Below are 18537 nucleotides of genomic sequence, written 5' to 3'. Positions count from 1 at the left end.
GGATTAGCTTATAACTAAAGGAAAACAGAATGAAAATAATTTGCATGTTAAGAACCTGAGTTGTATATTTCTCCTGTATGCTGATGAGGAAACAATATATGACTTAGGTAATGAATCAGTGGTCTTCAAATTTTACAATGCATTCCTTTCAGTGAACATTTTGAGTATACATAACAAAGTACTACAAACTGGGTGGCTTAAACAACTGCAATTTATCCTATATAAGGCTAATATGCAAATTGATGGAACAGCGGAATGACTGGTTGCTATGATGTGCACTGACCACCAGGGGGCAGACACTCGACGCAGAAACTGCCCCCTGGTAGTCAGTACGCTGGAAGCCTAGCTCACCGCTGACGAGTGCGAGTGCAGCAATGGAGACTGGTGCCTCTCCCACCTCCACTGCAGGCAGGCGGTAAAGAGCAAGGGGTGCCGGACTGCCCCCAGACTGCAAGAGGGATGTCAGCCTGCTAGCTTAGGCCCAATTCCTGGGGCCTAAGCTAGCAGGCTGACATCCCCTGAGGGATCCCGGACTGCGAGAAGGTGCAGGCCAGGCTGAGAGAACCCCGTCTTCAGTGCACGAGTCTCCTGCACCAGACCTTTAGTTTTCTCATAATTCTGAAGTCTGGAATTCCAGGTCAAGGTATAGGAATATTTTCTTCTGGAATATTTCTTTCTTGGCTTCCTCCCTGTGTATTCACATGGCCTTGTCTCTGTGTAAGTTCTCTCCTCGTGATTTAGAAGGACACTAGTCAGATTGAATTAGGATCCACCTTAATGATCTTTTTTTTTTTTTCTTAACTTAATCGTCTCTAGAAAGACCCTATTTCCAAATATGTCACATTCTGAGGGACTGGGATTTAAGGGCTTCAACATATGGATTTTGAGGGCATAAGTTTCGGCCCATAATAGTTACTACTGTATATTGTACTTCATACATTCATACATCCCCCTAAGCATTTTTTAAAGATTAGATAAAATTAAAATACAAGCTATTGTGTTTATTCCCGTCTCAGTGGGTTGACTCCTGGAATCAGTACACACCACTTTGGAAGCCTAAATTGAGAGCCTTAGCTAACTAGCTACTCTTACCTGAAGTCCAAGTCCAAGTGCCTGTAACTAACTTTGCTTGGTTCTCCTGCTCTGATGGCAGGTTTCTCCTGTGTTTTTCTGCCATCCTGATGTTCTCTTAAATGTCAGATTGTTTTCCTATAAAGTCTATCTTTACTTTTGACACATACACCTCTATATACACAAGAAGGTTTTTGAGAGATGTCTTATGTAAATATGAAAATTCATGAACAGTATAGGAGATAGTCTATAAAGTATACTTATTCTGAAATATTTCTTAGATAAATGACTTCACAATAAAGTTGCTTAAGATTGTAAAATAATAATACTTTCCTGTTTAGTAGTAATTTCTTACTAAGATGCTTTATTCTAAACAGTGAATATGCTTTGTGGTTTGAGCATTTTCACAATGCTCATTTTACTTCTTAATACTGTATCTTATCTCCCACCAAGCCAAAATTTATTTTAAGATTACTAGAGAACTTGTTGAAATAAATATATTAAGCTTCAAATCACATTAGTGGTAATAACATTTATCTGTTTACATGGTCCTAAGAGTTGCACCTATCGTATACACCCACACTGATATTTGGAGTGTCCAGGGTCTCAAAATCATGTTGCTTATCATTAAATATCAGGGATCGCATTAAGCACTGATTTTCTCTGTGAGGTTGCTGATTGCTGTTACAGGGAGCAACTAAAGAGTGATCCTGAAGAGCAAATTAAACTGCTGTCCTCACCTGAGAACCAGTAACGCTGCCCTTCACGCAGGAGGGGCTGGTGGCCATTGTGCAGGGTCATTCTGACCTTCAGGCACTGGGTATCAGAACTTGATAAAGACCACGATAGTGAAAATAATGCACAGCAGCAGCTAACCTTGGAGCGTTTACTGTTTCCTGGCCTTTGTGCTAAGCGCTCTACTTGTTTATTTTAATCAATTCTATCATCTAACCCTCTCATTAAAGGAAAAGGATTATCCCAATGGGCCATCTCTAGGAAATGTGACAATTTCTCTTCCCCCATATCCATCCTTTTATCCTGAGTCCTGCGTATCTGGGCTCACGGGGAAGTTGTGGGACTTGGTAGATTAATTCGACAACCAGCTTCGCCTCTGAGAACGTTTAAAAACAATTTTCCGGAGCCCCAGGAGCACAAAAGTCAAAGCCGGCCCAGCGGGCGGCCTGAGGTCCACGACAGTCCGCCCAGGGCCCCCGGCCACGCCCCCAGGCTCCGGGCACGCCCCCCGGGCGTAGGCTCCGCCTCCTCCAGCCGCGGATGGAAGCCACTCAGCGAGTGCCTCTCGCGATACCTATGACACTTTGGGGAGATTTCGGTAGCGCTGGCAAAGCAGTATCTCGCGAGAAGTTGCAAAGACGGCCAGGCGGAACTCCGGAGCCGGGCGCTTTTGGTTCCCTAGAGCTTTAGCTGTTGGACCGTGTGGCCCTCTCGTCTGGCGTCTCCTGGCGGGATGGTGTTGACCCGGGTGAGGGTCGGGCCGGACGCTTACTTAAGGGCCTGGCGGGCGGGGCCGGAGGGGCCTGGGACTAGGGGACTTGGGGGATCGCTGGGTTTCTTTGGTCCCAGTGTCCGGAGCGCCTCCGGTAACCCGTGTGCATCCCAGCCCGCTGCCCCGAGTGCCTGCTCCTTCCGCTTCCGCTTCCGCTGGACGCCGGCTCCCCGCGGGCTGGCGCGGCGGTCCCTGCCCCGTCCCGGGCGCACACCACAGGGCCTGCTACGTAGCGGGCCCTCGATACGCTTTTCTTGGGTGATTCCATGAATCAGAATAGCGAGGACGTCTCCGAGGAAACCAGAGTGACTTTTCTCCCTAATGAACTTTATTTTGGATTAATTTTACATTTAGAAAAACACTCCAAGGATAATAAACCGCCTTCCCATGTGCTTTTCACCCAGTTCTGTTAACCCCTGAAATGACTCGCCTAAGTTGGCTTTCTGTGCTAACAACACTAGGCTGCTTTTACCGTCGCTTTACATCGGAGAAACACTTTTTAAAATCAGTATGTAGAGCACGGTAATGCAGCTTGCTTACGTGTGAGGTGCTGCTCCCATGGCAAGAGCCAGTGCTTATCTCAAGTGTCCTTAAGAAAAAAAGACTGCTAATGTTGACGTTCAATAAATTTGTAATATCAGAGTGTGTCAGCAACTTTTTCTTATCATCATAGCTGAAAGCAAAATCAGAGGGGAAGCTTACAAAACAGATTTGCAGAGTGGTACTGGACCATTTTGACAAACAGTATTCCAAAGAACTTGGAGATGCCTGGAGTGCAGTAAGGTTAGTATAATTCACCTCTGGATCTGGTTAATATAATTCATCTCTGATCTTTGCAGTAGAATAAGAAAGGCAACGTCTTGGGGGCGGGGCGCGGTGAGAATAAAAGATAGAGGAGTCTGAACTTGGCTGTGATTTCTACCAAGGCTACGGAAGGGAAGAACTAGGAGGAAGTACGTAGGTTAAGTCATAGAAACATAGCAAGGGGGATAAAAACTGTAGTGAACAAAAGTTGTTATACCCTCGCCTTGAACAATTGCTTTGATCTTTGAAACAGGAATGCCCACCAATCTGACAGAATTAACTGTACTGTAACAAAAATCTTTTTTAAGCTTTTGAGGATATTTGACCTGTTTCTGTAATTCAGAAGATAATACAGCACACCTTTAAAACTAGCACTGTTTTATCTTAGTTAAAGTCATTTTTGGCAATCGTATTTCTTCCCTCTATATGGCTGGCTATGTTTGGAACACACATTCGAGCTTGCGCACGCATTTACAGTATACACAAGATTCCTTAAATGCATTATAGAAAACAGATAAGCATTTAATCCATAGAAGTAAGTGAGGGAAGTCTGATTTGTATGTTTAGTGAGTTTTTCCTTTTTCAGAATGTTCCTCCGTAAGCTCTTCATACTGAGTTCCTCACATACCGGGCCCTGTGGGATGCAAAGAGCAAGACAGTCTGTGTTCAGTGCACTTTTACTCTGGTGTTCACTGGGAGAGGGGACATGGTTAAAGCTTTGTAAACCTCTAATTCCAGAGTATCCTGATAGAAATAGGCAGGGGTACCTGGTCTTATCTCATGGTGCCAGCAAAGGCCTGTGGAGAAGTCAGGTCATGGTGACTTAATAGAGTTACCTTGGCAAAAGGAGCCAGGCATTTTAGACGGAGGGAAGAGAGCATTGCTTGGGAAGTCAGGGACAAAAACCTGGTGCATTTTGCTCAGGGAAGAAAAGTTACATGGCTATAGATAATATCTGGAACTTGATTAGATGGCTGTCTCAATCATCTCTTGTTGGGTCAACTCAATGACCATTCCTTCTTTACAAAGGACAGTTTAAAGCACTTTTTAAAAACTCTTTGTTTTTAAAACAAAGAGATTAAGTCTTGACTATTGAGTCTGAGGTGATTGTGAGATAATTTTAGGACAAATTAAACTGGTTTTATAACTTGTAAATACTGTAATATAAAATTGTACTTTATTTTTGTGCTTCCCCTCCCCCAAAAAACTGTTTTTTAAAATGGGTATTTTCTATCACAGAGAAGAAATGAGAAAGAACGAATAGTGAACAGTAAATTCATGAGGTTTTCAGTATGCAATGTATTCAACCAAATAACCAAACTCCTGTTGCATGCTTATTATGTGCCACCCAATACAAACTTTGTGATCCTCAGAACAAACTCATGAGTTTTGTTTCCCATTTTTCAAACCTGAGGAAACTACATAGAGTTTAAGTAATTTCCTAAATTCATCCAGAGCTGAGATTAGTGTTCAAGCTCTCTGATTTAAGAACTTCCACTGTTCAATTCTATTCTGTATGCTTCTCATACCTGTGATGTGTTTATACATACATGGATGATTTTTTATTGGTAAAAACCACAGATTTCAGGAGGTATATTGTCTTCGGACTTTATAGTAATCTGGCCTGTATAAATCTGGCTGCCCATACCCTGTAATGAGCTATTTTTGTCTTCAATATGCTCAGTCAAATTTATAATTATTACTTGACCCTAAACAAAATGAGCAGTGAACCTCAAAGCCATTTAATTAGCCGTGCCTTCTGCTTCATCTACCTTTTTGTTGGGTTTTCATGGTAATTTAAGTTTTGCATAAACATGTGCTAAATTTGCCGTAGGCAAAATAAAGGCTTTCTCGGCTTAGAAAGTAGTCTGAGCATGAAAAATAGCATGGGGGAAGAAAAAAAAATTTTTTGTTTTTTGGCTGTTTATTTACAAGACATAATGTGTCCAATCTAGTTTGCAGTCTACTTCCAGGGAAAGGTGAGGGTATTTTAGTCCTACCTAGAAAGTAATTTGCTCAATGTTTTCAGTTTCCTGTGGTAGAGGAAAAGATTTAACATTTATTTTAACGTTATTGTTTTGTGATGAACTTTCTTGCACAGTCACCCTCTGGGCAGCCCTTTAAAGTTGAAGTCTACCCTGGTTCAGGTTTTGCTGCACCTGTTGCCTGCACGTTCTCCTTCAGTGAGCCCCCTCATGGCATGTGTATAACCTTCCCTCACTACGCTGTCATTTCAAGCTATGCAGTCCCATACTTCTAAGTGTTTTCTGGTAACTTCACTTAGTTTTATGCCAAGCAAACTAAAAAGCGTCTTATTATTTTTCCTTTCCAATTCTAATTTGTTCTTTGCTACTTGCATACTTTATCTCAATTGAAGGCATCCCATCCATCTAGCAGTTTCCTTTCTTTCCTATGCCTTCACTACCTTTGTAGTAAAGAATGACCCTTACTCAAATACAGGTCTGCCGTTTCCCTTAGGTCCTTAGAGGTGGTCTCTAAGTATTATACTTGCCATACGTTGCCTAAGAGTATCTTTGTTTTCTTGGGGGCTTGAGCCACAACATCAGCTTGGCCTGTGACTTTTTTTTTTTTTTTCATCTTTATTTATTTTTTATTTTTTTATTTTTATATATTTTATTGATTTTTTTTGGCCCCCCCTCCCTCCCCAGAGTTTTATGTCCATGGCCTGTGACTTTTGATCTCCAACCTCTGGAGGGGCCGAAGATCAGCCACATAAGGCTGGTTGGCTGTCATCTTCCTATGGCTGAGGCAAAATAAAATGTAGACACTGAGGCTCCCGTGAGCCTCCATAGTTGGCAGTGTGATAATACACACTGCGTATTATCACGCATTGTGGCAAGGAAAAGTTATCCTTACCCATGTTTCACTGGGTAAGAAGACTGGGTCAAATGGGAGTTCTATTTTTAGTTTTTTGAGGAAACCCCATGCTGTCTTCCACAGTGGCTGCACCAGTCTGCATTCCCACCAGTAGCGCATGAGGGTTCCTTTTTTCTCCACATCCTCATCAGCACTGTCATTTGTTGATTTGTTGATGATTGCCATTCTAACAGGTGTGAGATTCTACCCAGTTTTGATTTGAATCTCTTGGATGATTAGTGACTTTGAGCATGTTTTTATATGTTTCTTGGCCTTCCTTCTGTTCTCTTTCAAAAAGTATTCTTTTAGGTCTGTTGCCCATTTTTTTATTGGGTCTTTATCTTCCTTTTGTTAAGTTGTATAAGCTCCCTGTTGGAGATTAAATCTTTATCAGAAATAACATTGGCAAATATATTCTCCCATGCAGTGGGCTTTCTTGTTTTGTTGATGGTTTCTTTTGCTGTAAAAAAGCTCATTCTCCCCCCCCCCCCCCCCATTGCTCTCCTCCACCAGGTTCCCACCCCACCCTCTGTCCTTTCCCCACCCCCCATTGTCCTCATCTATAGGTGCCCAGTTTATGTTCAGTCTCTTCCCACACCCCCCTCTCCCCTTTTTTGCCAATCGTCAGTCCACTCCCCTACCATACCTCTGATTCTATTATATTCACCAGTCAATATTGTTCATCAGATTTTTTTTTAATTCCCTTGGTTTTTAGATTCACTTGTTGATAGTTAGGTATTTGTTGTTCATAGTTTTTATCTTTATTCACTTTCTCTTCCGAAAGAACCCCCTTCAGTAATTCATATAATTCTAGTTTGGTGGTGATGAACTCCTTTAGCTTTTTTTTATTAGTGAAGCTCTTTATCTGGCCTTTGATTCTGAGTGATAGCTTTGCTGGGTAGATTATTTTTGGCTGTAGGTTCTTGCTATTCATCACCTTGAATATTTCTTGCCATTCCCATCTGGCCTGCATGGTTTCTGTTGAGAAATCAGCTGACAATCGTATGGGTGCTCCTTTATAGGTAACTACCTGCTTTTCTCTTGCTGTTTTTAATATTCTCTTTGTCTTTTGCTCTTGGAATTTTAATTATCATGTATCTTGGTGTGGTCCTCTTTGGATTCCTTTTGTTTGGAGTTCTGTGCGCTTCCTGGACTTGTAAGTCTAATTCCTTCACCAGGTGGGGGAAGTTTTCTGTCACTATTTCTTTCAGTATGTTTTCAATATCTTGCTCTCTCTCATCTTCTGGGACCCCCATAATTCTGATGTTGGTTTGCTTGAAGTTGTCCCAGAGGTTTCTTACATTATCTTCAACTTTTTGGATTCTCTTGCCTTCTTGCTTCTGCGGAGGAGTGTCTTCTGGCTCTTTATGTTCCAAATCTTTGACTTGATTCTTGCAATCTTCCATTCTGTTTTTAGGACTCCATATAATATTTTTTATTTCAGACAGTGTATTCTTTATTTCTTGTTGATCCCTTATTATTTCTTGTTGATCCTTATTATTATAGTTCTCGTTGATCCCTTTTCATCTCCTCATAGGTCTTGTCGACCTTTTCTAGGAAATTCTTGAAAAACCTTATAAGCTTGGTTTTGAAGCTCTATATCCAGTCTCTTCTTTTCCTCCATTTCTTTTGTTTGTGCTCTATTTCCTTGTCTTGGCATTTTCACAGCTTCCCTGAGTTGGTAGGGTGGCTTTGTGTGCTAAAGTGTCCTATATGGTTCAGTGAGTTAGCATCCCAGTTACCTGAGATAGACAGTCTTGGTGTAGCCCTTTGTGGGCTGTGTGTGCAGTCTTGTTGTTAAGCCTTGCTTGTTGTTGGTATCACTGGGAAGCATTGATCTCCAAGCTAATTGGCTATGAGGATCAGAAGTGTCTCAGCTAGGAGGGTTTCTGTATTCCGCTTGGATGGGCGGAGTCTCGGGTGGCACAGCCAAGCTTTGTTGAATCCCGCACAATTGGTTGTCTGCCTCTTTGGTATAGGCGCAGACAAGCTTTGGATTCTTGTCTGTCACTCCCTAGGAGAGTCCTTTTGGCAGCAAATGAGAAAGCTAGCCACTGGAAGGGCCTCTGTGCTCCGCTTGGATGGGGCTTAGTCTTGGGGTGGTGCAGACAAGCTTTATTCAGCCCTCCCCACGAGGGTCTGTTTTCTGAGTCTCGCAGTAATGGCCGCTGGCTTCACACACCTCTGAGAGATCTCTGCCCACTGCCCAACAGTCTGGCCTCTCCCTATCTGGGGCCATCTATCAGCATAATAGGGTGGTTCTGTTTTCCTCCCGAACAAGAAAGCCAGCCACGCATTAGCTGTCAGTCCTCTTGCACGCCAGGAGTAAGCCGGTAGTGAACTCGGCCCGCCCTCTCTGCGCTCCGCAAGCCAGCCTGCTGCAAAGTCAGGTGGTCGCCTTTTCACGCATAGTTTTCCGTACCTTCACAGTTCAGCGTGCCTTCTCTCTCCTTCGCATATGGTAGAGCCTCCCCTCAGCCAGCCGTCCAGCGCCTCAGGGTGATGTTTCCCCTGTTTTTCAATTCTAAATTCAAACTTGTTGTGGTAGGCTGCATTCAGGTGTCTGCCCTATGCCGCCATCTTGTTGAGTCTCCCCTTTATCCATTTTTGAGTTTATTTTTGTGTATGGTGTAAGTTGGTGGTCTAGTTTTATTTTTTTGCATGTATCTGCCCGATTTTCCCAGCACCATTTATTGAAGAGACTGTCTTGACTCCATTCTATGTTCATGCCTCCTTTGTTGAATATTAATTGAGCATAGAGGTTTGGGTCGATTTCTGGGTTCTTATTTCTATTCCATTGATCTATATGTCTGCTCTTGTGCCAGTACCAGGCTGTTTTGAGAAGAGTGGCTTTGTAATACAGCTTGATATCTGGTGTTGAGATCCTTCCTACTTTGTTCTTCTTTCTCAGGATTGCTGCAGCTATTCAGGGTCTTTTTTTTTTTTTAATTCCAGATGAGTTTTTGGGGAGTTCTTTCTAGGTCTGTGAAATATGCTGTTGGTATTTTAATGGGGAGTGCATTGAATCTATAGATTGCTTTGGGTAGTATGGACATATTGATGACATTGATTCTACCAATTCTTGAACACGTTATGTTCTTTCATCTGTTTATATCTTCCTCTATCTCTTTTTTCAGTGCCCTGTAGTTTTCCACATTCAGGTCTTTTACTTCCATAGTTAAGTTTATTCCTAGGTATGTTAATTTTTTTGGTGCGATTGTAAATGGGATTATGCTCTTTGTGTTTCCACTGCAATTTATTGACATAACTGTTATAGTTCTTTCAAGATTGAATTGTCATAATTTAGCAACTTGCTGTCTCTTCCCTGTCAAGGGAGGGTCTTTAAGAACTAATACCTTAAAATTTGGGCAGGTCATCTATTTATTCACAATTTAGTGTTTATATACCAGGCATTTTGTTAAGCACTGGGGATATATCAGTGGATTATATATTCTGTCCTCAAATATATATGAGGGAGGATTAATTGGAAGTGTTATGAACTTTGGGAATTTTTGGGGTCACTTCGTAGAAAACATGGGGCAGGGAAGAGGAAGAAAGCATGGTCGGGGGACAGGGAAGCCACTGTTAAGCCTGGCCTGTCTGTAAATACTTCTTATTTGGATACTGTCTTCACTAACCCAGAATTCACATAGTTCACATTTAGAGGGGAAATATTGTATAACCAGATTACACAGTCAGAATTTGAAGGGGGCAGGGGTGGACTGGAGAGAGGTAGTTGGGGAAAGCAGAAATGACTAGTAGTTTGGTTTCTGCTTTATCCTTATGTTGGCTCTATGTACATTAATCTGTGCAAATCACTGGAAGATAGAAACTTTCAGCCCCTCCTAGTCAGAGGTTAGAAAAATTGCCAAGTGTCTCAGTTTTTTGCCAATGAAGACCTGTGACTCGAAAGTCTGTGCCTTTTCTTCTACCAAATGTGCTGCAATGAAGGGCCTGGAGTCCCAGTCTCGGGAGTATTCTCACCTTTTCCTTACAGATGGGACTCCCTGTGTGCGGTGTTTTCAGTCTTGCCACCAGAAACAAAAACCTTCACTCAGGACTTCTTATCTGAGATACTGGGGATAACAAATATGGACATAGGTTGCCCTTCTGTGAGAGACAATGAGGAAAAAATGCCAAGAAAGAGTAGGAGGAAATGCTTGTCATTAGAATTTTTGAAGAATAAAAACGAAATAGCTGGAAAACATTCGTAGGTGCATTTGCGTGAATTGATTTATTCTTCATTTCTAACCCAGACTTTAAAAGTGAGGGAATGTGCGCCCTCTTGTGGATAATAGCAATAAAACAAAAATAATTTTTTTAGAAATGTGTTTTTCTTTTTAAAGCATATTTCTTAATTAAATGAAAATATGAAATTATGATTTTTATTTAACCCTTTACTCTTAGAATTAGCATTTTGGTACAGTTTTAGAAAGCAGCCAAAGTTCTACAAATGCTGGTTACATTTTTACTGTAATTTCAGGTTATTTCTATCTCAGTTATATTTTTATAAGATTACTCTTAACAATATATACTTAATATATCTTTAGAATGTATCCAATCAACTTCTTAGTGGGTAAAATTTGGCATAGATATTTTGTGGCATACCTACATTTTTGACAAGATATTTAGGTTTTTCCTTAAGAAACTTTTAATAGTTATGTTTTAGGTTTTATGACCTTGTATGGTTCATTACAGTTTACAAAACCTGCTGTTTTAACCGTTGCCTCCTTCATGTCAGTTGACCATTATAATAGTTCTGTATCTTAGACAAAGCCTGGCTAGTTCTGAATTCCATGAACATATTCCTGCTTCTTTTTTAACTTGTTCTTTAGATGTCCAGATGCAATGCACTCAGATGGCTATTGAGAGTATGGAATTCCAAAGAAGTTGTCAGGGCACCATGCAAGATCATTGATCAGGTGGCATGATGAGAGCAACACCGATGGGCAGTGAGGCATGCATCTAGGGTTTCAATCAGTCTGGTCCTTTCATCACCTGGATGAAGACACTGGACCTGTCATCAGACTTTTCTGGGTTTCAGTAAATCCTATCTGAAATGAGTTGGAAGGAAAGAGATGAAATCATCTCCAAGTTCCTCTCTAGTTCAAATTTCTGAGACTTGATTTGAACTTGAAAGTAAATGAATAAGAATAAGCATAACCATTAGAGGAATCTTGTAGAAGGTGTTCGTGAAGCACGAAGATGGTAAGACATTGTGACACCTGTGAAATGCATTTGGACTTGTCATACTGGGCATTCTTCAAATGCAACATCTCTTCAGAGGAAATGTCCTGAAAGCTAGTTTCATATCAACATTGGCCTTTTTTAATATATGTGACCAGAAGTTTACTTTGAAAAGGCAGTTATATCATTTAATGATCTGCTTCTATTAGGAATTTCTTATTTTCCTTAATTATACTAAATAATGTTTTCTGCTGACAACTTTTTTATTTCCTTTCCTAATTCTCATTGACACCCTCCTCCCTGCACCCACCCCTCCCAAGCTTTCATCACACGGTTGTCTGTGTCCATGGGCTCTGCATATACACATACACGTTCTTTGTTAATCTCTCTCCTCCCAGACCCCCATGGAAGTCTATCAGTCTGTCCCATGGTTCTGTGTCTCTGGATCTGTTTTGTTCATCAGTTTATTTTGTTCATTAGATTTCACACATGAGTGAGATAATGTGATACTTACCTTTCTCTGCCTGGCTTATTTCACTTAGCATATTCTCCTGATCTATCCATGCTGTTGCAGATGCTACAAGAGTTCCTTCTTCTTCTACTTTTTTTTCTTTTTTTTTTTTTTTTTACTGCTGCATAGTATTCCACCGTATCTTCTTAAAATGTTTTACTGATTTTAGAGAGAGGTTGGGAAAGAGGGGGAAACATTGATTGGTTGCCTCCTTTAAAAGCCCGGACCAGGGATTGAACCAGCAACGTGGGTATGTGTCCTGACGGGTATGCAGGACAACGCCCCAACCAAAAGAGCCACACCAGTCAGGGCAGGGATTTATTTTTTTAACCATGAAAATTTATTGGATTTGTGATCTACAGGGTGATACCAATTGTGCTTAGCAATTTTTAGATGAAACATTCTGGATAAAATGTTCTCATGTAGGAAGCTATAATGGATAATAGAAGAATAAAAGAATAACGTCAGAGAAAAATTGAATGAAAATCATGCTATTAAATGACAAACATTGTGCAAATAATATACCATGCAATTTTTAAGCCCAATCAAATTATAACAGTCAACTTTCATATCCTCAACTTCCACATAATTTTTTTGAAAATTACTCTGCTGTCTATGTGCCTAAGGGGGTAATATTCTTTCCCAGCCTGTCCTTATATAATTATCTTTCTCCTTCTTTACAAAGAAGGGCACACCTTCCCCACCCTGACTCTTCTGCACTGTATTCCTCTGGGTGTCAGCACCTCCACAGGCCAGCCTACTGGAATGTCACTGTAAGGGTTTAGAAAGTTAAGTAACTTACCACTAAAGTTCTTTGACAGGTCAGGTAGGTTCCATTGTTTTCCCTGCCAGCTAACAGGTCATTTAAAATATTTTTAAAGACCTTTTAAAAAATAATTTATTTTTATTGATTTCAGAGAAGAAGGGAGAGGGAGAAAGAGATAGAAATATCAGTGATGAGACTGCATCATTGATTGGTTGTCTTCTGCACGCCCCCTACTGAGGATCGAGCCCACAACCCAGGCATGTGCTTTGGTAGGAATTGAACATGGGATCCTTCAGTCCACAGGCCGACACTCTATCCACTAAACCAAACTGGCTAGAATTAAAATATTTTTGATGATAGGTTATTAAGTTATTTGGAAATATAACTTAGAAAAATTTCAACGAAAGGGAGACATATCTATAACAAATGTATTTAATTCTCACCCACTTATTTAAGTGAGGCTTTTTCTTGGTCCTTATAAAAATCACAAAATAGGGCTAAAGTTGATGAGAATATCTGAAGAATCATAGCACCAGGTATATTTATCCCTGGATATATGAAAAAACAAACACTAATTTCATTAAGAGATTTGTTTTCTATCAGTCTTCCCTTTTTATGTTGAATAATACTTTGTAACCAAATTTTGATCAGCTGTTGTTAATAATTATATTTATTAGTGAATTCAGAAGTTATCATTTTAACATTTAGAAATTTAAGGCCACGTTGAAAGCAAATTTAGTGTGTGTGTGTGTGTGTGTGTGTGTGTGTGTGTGTGTGAAAGAAGTATGCTAGTAGGATAGTAAAAAAAGATTTAAAGCACAGTAATATATTAGGATAAAGTTATATAGGAAAATAGAATGTAAATAAAAGAGAAAAAGGAACAGTGTGAAATTTTCATCTGTTCAAGAATAGTCCATGAAATTTTAAATGGACAACGATGGGTTTCAAAATCACTCTGATATTTAGGATCTATGGGATACACTTGAAAAAGTAATATAGCATTTAAAATGTCAGTTTTTTACAGTATACTGGAAATCACATTCTTGAACATATGGTGAAGATTTTGATGTCAACTGAAAATGTGCCAGAGGGTACATCATTGTTTTTACAATGGTATCAGTGAATATCCTAGCAAAATAGTTGCCAGCCACCGACTTTTTGGGTCCCAGTTCTGCCGGCTACTGGTGTACTTGAACTTCTGGCTTTGGAGATGAGTAAGTGGAGCAGCTTCAGACTCCTCCTCATGAGTCTTGGGAGGAGGCCTGAAGTATGGCACCTGGCCAGCGTTGTCTTGAGTCTTCTGATGTACACTCACTCTGCTGTCTGTTGGACCGTAGCCCATCCATCAGAGCTTTAGACTTGAGTAGCTTCTGTCCTGCTAGCCCCTGGTTGTGATCCACCAGTTCAAGCACTGGAGGGTGTGTGCATGTCTGTATCGGGGGAGGGGAGTTCACCTGCCAGTAGAGTGTGTGTGTGTGTGTGTGTGTGTGTGTGTGTGTGTGAGTGAGAGAGAGAGAGAGAGAGAGAGAGAGAGAGAGAGAGAGAGAGAGAGGTAGCTGAGACCCACATTAATACACCAGTTTCCTCTCTTGAGACTAGGAAGCACCAACCTGAGCAGCCTGCACAGTATTTTCATTGACTTGGTCCTATTGCAGCATGTGTCAATTCTTCCCTTTTTAAGAGACAATAGCAGGAAGGCAGGGCCACAGGCACTAGGTGAAGGTTAGGGTAGAAGTTTTTTGTTCCTTTCTGTTGTATACATTAATGCTACAGTACCAGAGTCTCACACCCCTGTTAAGCTTTGAAGCCAGCCAGATTTTGAATCAGGTACTTTTTAATAGCAATGTGTCCTTGGGTAAAATGTCAAATCTCTGAAAGCCTCAGTTGTGATGGTTAAATGATGTAAGCATGTAGAATGCACATTGTCATCATCTAACCAGTAATTTTTATTATTAATATTTTTATCTGGATGAGGTGGATTGGGTGGTAGGTAGGAAGGCTTCCCTGGGGAGATACAGCCTAAATTTCCCCTGGGTAGAGAGTGGAAGAGCCAGCCAGGCTACGAGTGGGTGAAAGGAGAGGTCATTTTATGCAGAGGGAACACTATACTGGATCTGGTAAAGGCTGAGGAAACTTGGTGCAGGGAATTCAAGAAGGTCAGTAGGGCTGGGTGTGAGTTAGGAGGGATGGGGAAATGTATTTGTTCTAAGTAAGGCTGTATTTTGTTGGTGTGGTTAAAGAATGAAAGAATACTTTTTGGAGATTCTTGCCTTCTTCTGCCATAAGCACTTGTTTTTGAGTCTAATGAGCTTCCCCTCTAAACTCTTCCAGTGACTTCCCATCACTTACAAGATACAGTTTTAAAACTTTATCATATTATACTTGACTCATATAATTGTCTCTCACAAGCCACAACGGACTGCTTTTAATTCCCCAAATGCACTGTTCTTCATACCTCCTGCCTGGACATGGGCCTTCACCCTGGAATTTCCTTTCTCACTGCGTCTTATGGCTAATTCCTCCTCATCCTTCAGGATAGTGGATGATATAAAAACATCGGCAGTGTTCCTAGGCTAACAATCCTTTCATACACTAAGGCTAAAAGGAACTGTGCAAGATTAATAATCTTTACTAAGGGATCTGAAAGAAAGATGAATAAATACTGTGGTTAGTTTTGGAAGTACTGAATACAATAAACATGCTAATTCTTCCCAAATTTAGTGTATTTAATACAATTCTAATCAAGGTTACTATCTAGCTACACAAATATTTTATAATTATTTTAAACTGACTACCTGACTCTAAAGATCATCTGAAAGAATAAACATGAAGTAGTTTTGGAAATTATGAAGAAAGAAAAAAATAAGAATGAAGATTTGCCCTGTCAGATATTAGCCAATTGGAAGTTTCCTACCCTTGTCAGTTAAGGGGTGGCACATGATGTAAGACAAGCCACTCCAGTCTATTCGTTATGATTCTAACCATTGTTTCCTTGTTACTACATGGCTTAAACCTTGGGTAGATTTTTACCCAGTTTGCAGAGTAAGGTTAGGATGGACTTACATAAACTTTACATTAGTGGCATTCACAGATTTCCCTTTGAGGTGCATTTTAATGCAGTGGTCCCCACAGCCTATTCTTGGCATCGCAGTATCAGTATCCGTGAGACCTAACTAGAAATCCAAATTCTCAGGCCCCACCTCAGACCTCCTGAGTCCAAAACTCTGGCATTAGCACCTCACAATCTTTTATGGACACTTGATGCAGGCTAAAGTTGGTGAAGCACATCACTAAAGAAAGGGTTTGTCGTCCTCACAGGGGTCCTCAAACTTTTTAAAGGGGGGGCCAGATCACGGTCCCTCAGAGAGCTGGAGGGCCGGACTATATGAACTACTAATTCCTACTGTAACACCTCGGCTGCGCTCACTGCCCAAAAAACCTGGCGGGCCAGATCAGACTCCTCTGCGGGCCGCAGTTTGAAGACGCCTGCTAGAATACTGAAACAGACGCATTGGGCTCCTAAGACGCACCATCATAATAAAAAGGAGAAAGCAGACTTACAGATAAGCCCCTGATGGAAATTCATGTGGCACACTTCAAGTCACAGATGTTGCATTTCAATTCAGCCATTCCTCACATGGACAACTGCAGCGTGAGCAGCAGCTGGAATTTATTTAATTGACGATGGTTAATGAGGCTGCCAAATAACTTGGCTAGAAAGGTCAGCTGGTAGAGCAATTAAATATTTCCTGCTGTATCATCTGCCAGTTGATGTGAACCTATGATTGTCAAGAGATCTAACTATTGGACTAAATAAAACATTAAGAAGTTAAATTTGCTGCAGGAAGGGGTGAGAGCCTGCACCATTCATAAGTGATTTTTAAGCCGTCCACTGATCACTTCCGTGACTGTAACTGTACAGTTCACTGTACTTAGCTTTCCACACTCTTATCTTCATAAGGAAAATTTTAACACTCATAATTTAAATACCCTTTAAAGAAAGTAATTTTTCTTCTGATATTAATAGTCTCAGGTTTATCTCTAAGAAAATCACTTCCTTGTGCAAAGAATGATTGACTAGAATCTACTTTGATGGATTTAGAGATATGTAAAGGCAGGCCATGTTTTTTGTGTTGGTCTTATTTATTTTTTTTTTTGGCAAGATATTCTTCAGGGAGGGACTAAGCTGAGGCAAGTGAGGCATTCCTCAACTATGCAGAATTTTAAGGGCACCTAACATTTATATATATATATCTCATATAATAAAAAGTTAATATTCAAACCAACCGGACAGCAAAACGACTGGTTGCTATGATGCACACTGACCACCAGGGGGCAGATGCTAAACACAGGAGCTGCCCCTGGAGGTCAGTGCACTCCCACAGCAGGAGTGCCGCTTAGCCAGAAGCCCTGAGCCGGTTCATAGCTGAGGAGAGCAGCGGCCTGTGGCAGGAGCCTCTCCCACCTCCACAGCAGCTAAGGATGTCAGAATGCCAACAGTGGGACATCCCCCCAAGGGCTCCCGGACTGTGAGAGGGCACAGGCCGGGCTGAGGGACCCCTCCCCAAGTGCACAAATTTTGTGCACTGAGCCTCTAGTGTGTGTGTGTGTGTGTGTGTGTGTGTGTGTGTGTGTATAAAATATATATATATAAAATATGCAAATTTGTTCGGGATGCCTTAACATTCACAACCATCTCCAAGCCCTAACAGTCACGATTGGCGCTGCTCGGAGCACGCCTCCACCCTAGTGGACACACACAGGGGTGCCTCTGAATGTGAGCTGCAGAGGAAACGTCTTTTCTGACTGCTCATTGGCTAAGCTCCCTGTATGCCACTAGTAATATTCTTGGTAACTTGGGTAATAAGAATCCAAGAAGGTGATCTAGGGTTTTTCCACTTCACTTCTGGAGGAAAAAATGAAGGTCTGCTGCTGGAGGGGCTAATAAATGTCATATCCTACCCTAGCCTGTTTGGCTCAGTGGATTCTGCCTCGGCCTGCTGACCACAGGGTCCAGATTCAATTCTGGTCAAGGGCATGTACCTAGGTTGCAGGCTCCTCCTTGTCCGGGGCCCAGTTCAGGGCTCATGCCAGAGGCAATCAATCGAAGTGTCCCTCTCACATTGATGTTTCTCTCTGTTTTTCCTTCTCCCATGCTCTCTAAAAATCAATGGACACATATCCTCAGGTGAGGATTAAAAAAAAAAAAGAAAGAAAGAAATGTCGTATCCTATGAAAAAGACATCTTGAAAATGCCTAAAGAAAGTTGTCATTTTTTCATGGTGAAGGGATGAGTCCATGTTGATGAAAACACCTTGGCAGCTGTGGCGGCCGGCAGTGGCAGCAGCAGCAGGTGATGGGGGGGAGCTGCCTTCTCCTGATCAGCCCGGTCACCTCCCACAGAGAGAGGCCAGACTGCAGCTTAGGCCAGCTCCCTGTTAGTAGGACATTCCCTGAGGGCTCCAAACTGTGAAAGGGGACAGGCCAGGCTGAGGGATTATCCCACCCCAGTACATGAATTTTGTGCACCGGATCTCTAGCTTTACCTATAATCAACATAAATAATATTTTAATGGCTAAAATTGATATAAAAGGAAAAACCAAAGATGAACAAAATGTCAAAGATTTAAATAAAGACAGGATTATAAATGCTGGGTTGAGCCATTTTGGAGCCTGAGGCGAAAGGAAAGTCATTAATACTGATCTTGGCTCTGAAAATCTCAGGTAAGTAAAATATAAAACTAGGACCAGGGTTCCTAGATTAGTAATACAAAATTGTTTTAGTGTTTATAATAATATTCTTTTGTTTTTGTA

General features: G+C 41.2%; 1 protein-coding gene across 1 annotated transcript in view; it reads left to right on the top strand.

Annotated features, from left to right (window-relative positions):
* Positions 1-2428: 2428 nt before the first annotated feature.
* The window catches only part of NSUN3 (NOP2/Sun RNA methyltransferase 3), a 67265-nt gene continuing 51156 nt past the window's right edge, over positions 2429-18537 (top strand). Inside the window, exons 1-2 of the mRNA XM_036448276.2 lie at positions 2429-2554; positions 3252-3361. Of these exons, the coding sequence (XP_036304169.1) occupies positions 2540-2554; positions 3252-3361 (125 nt within the window). The 5' untranslated portion in view covers positions 2429-2539. The remainder of the gene's footprint in view (positions 2555-3251; positions 3362-18537) is intronic.

This window comes from Pipistrellus kuhlii, unplaced genomic scaffold (genome assembly GCF_014108245.1).
Source record: "Pipistrellus kuhlii isolate mPipKuh1 unplaced genomic scaffold, mPipKuh1.p scaffold_m20_p_2, whole genome shotgun sequence".
Taxonomy (NCBI): Eukaryota; Metazoa; Chordata; class Mammalia; order Chiroptera; family Vespertilionidae; genus Pipistrellus; species Pipistrellus kuhlii.
Note: the sequence above shows the minus strand (reverse complement) of the source record. Positions and strands in the feature narration are given on the sequence as shown.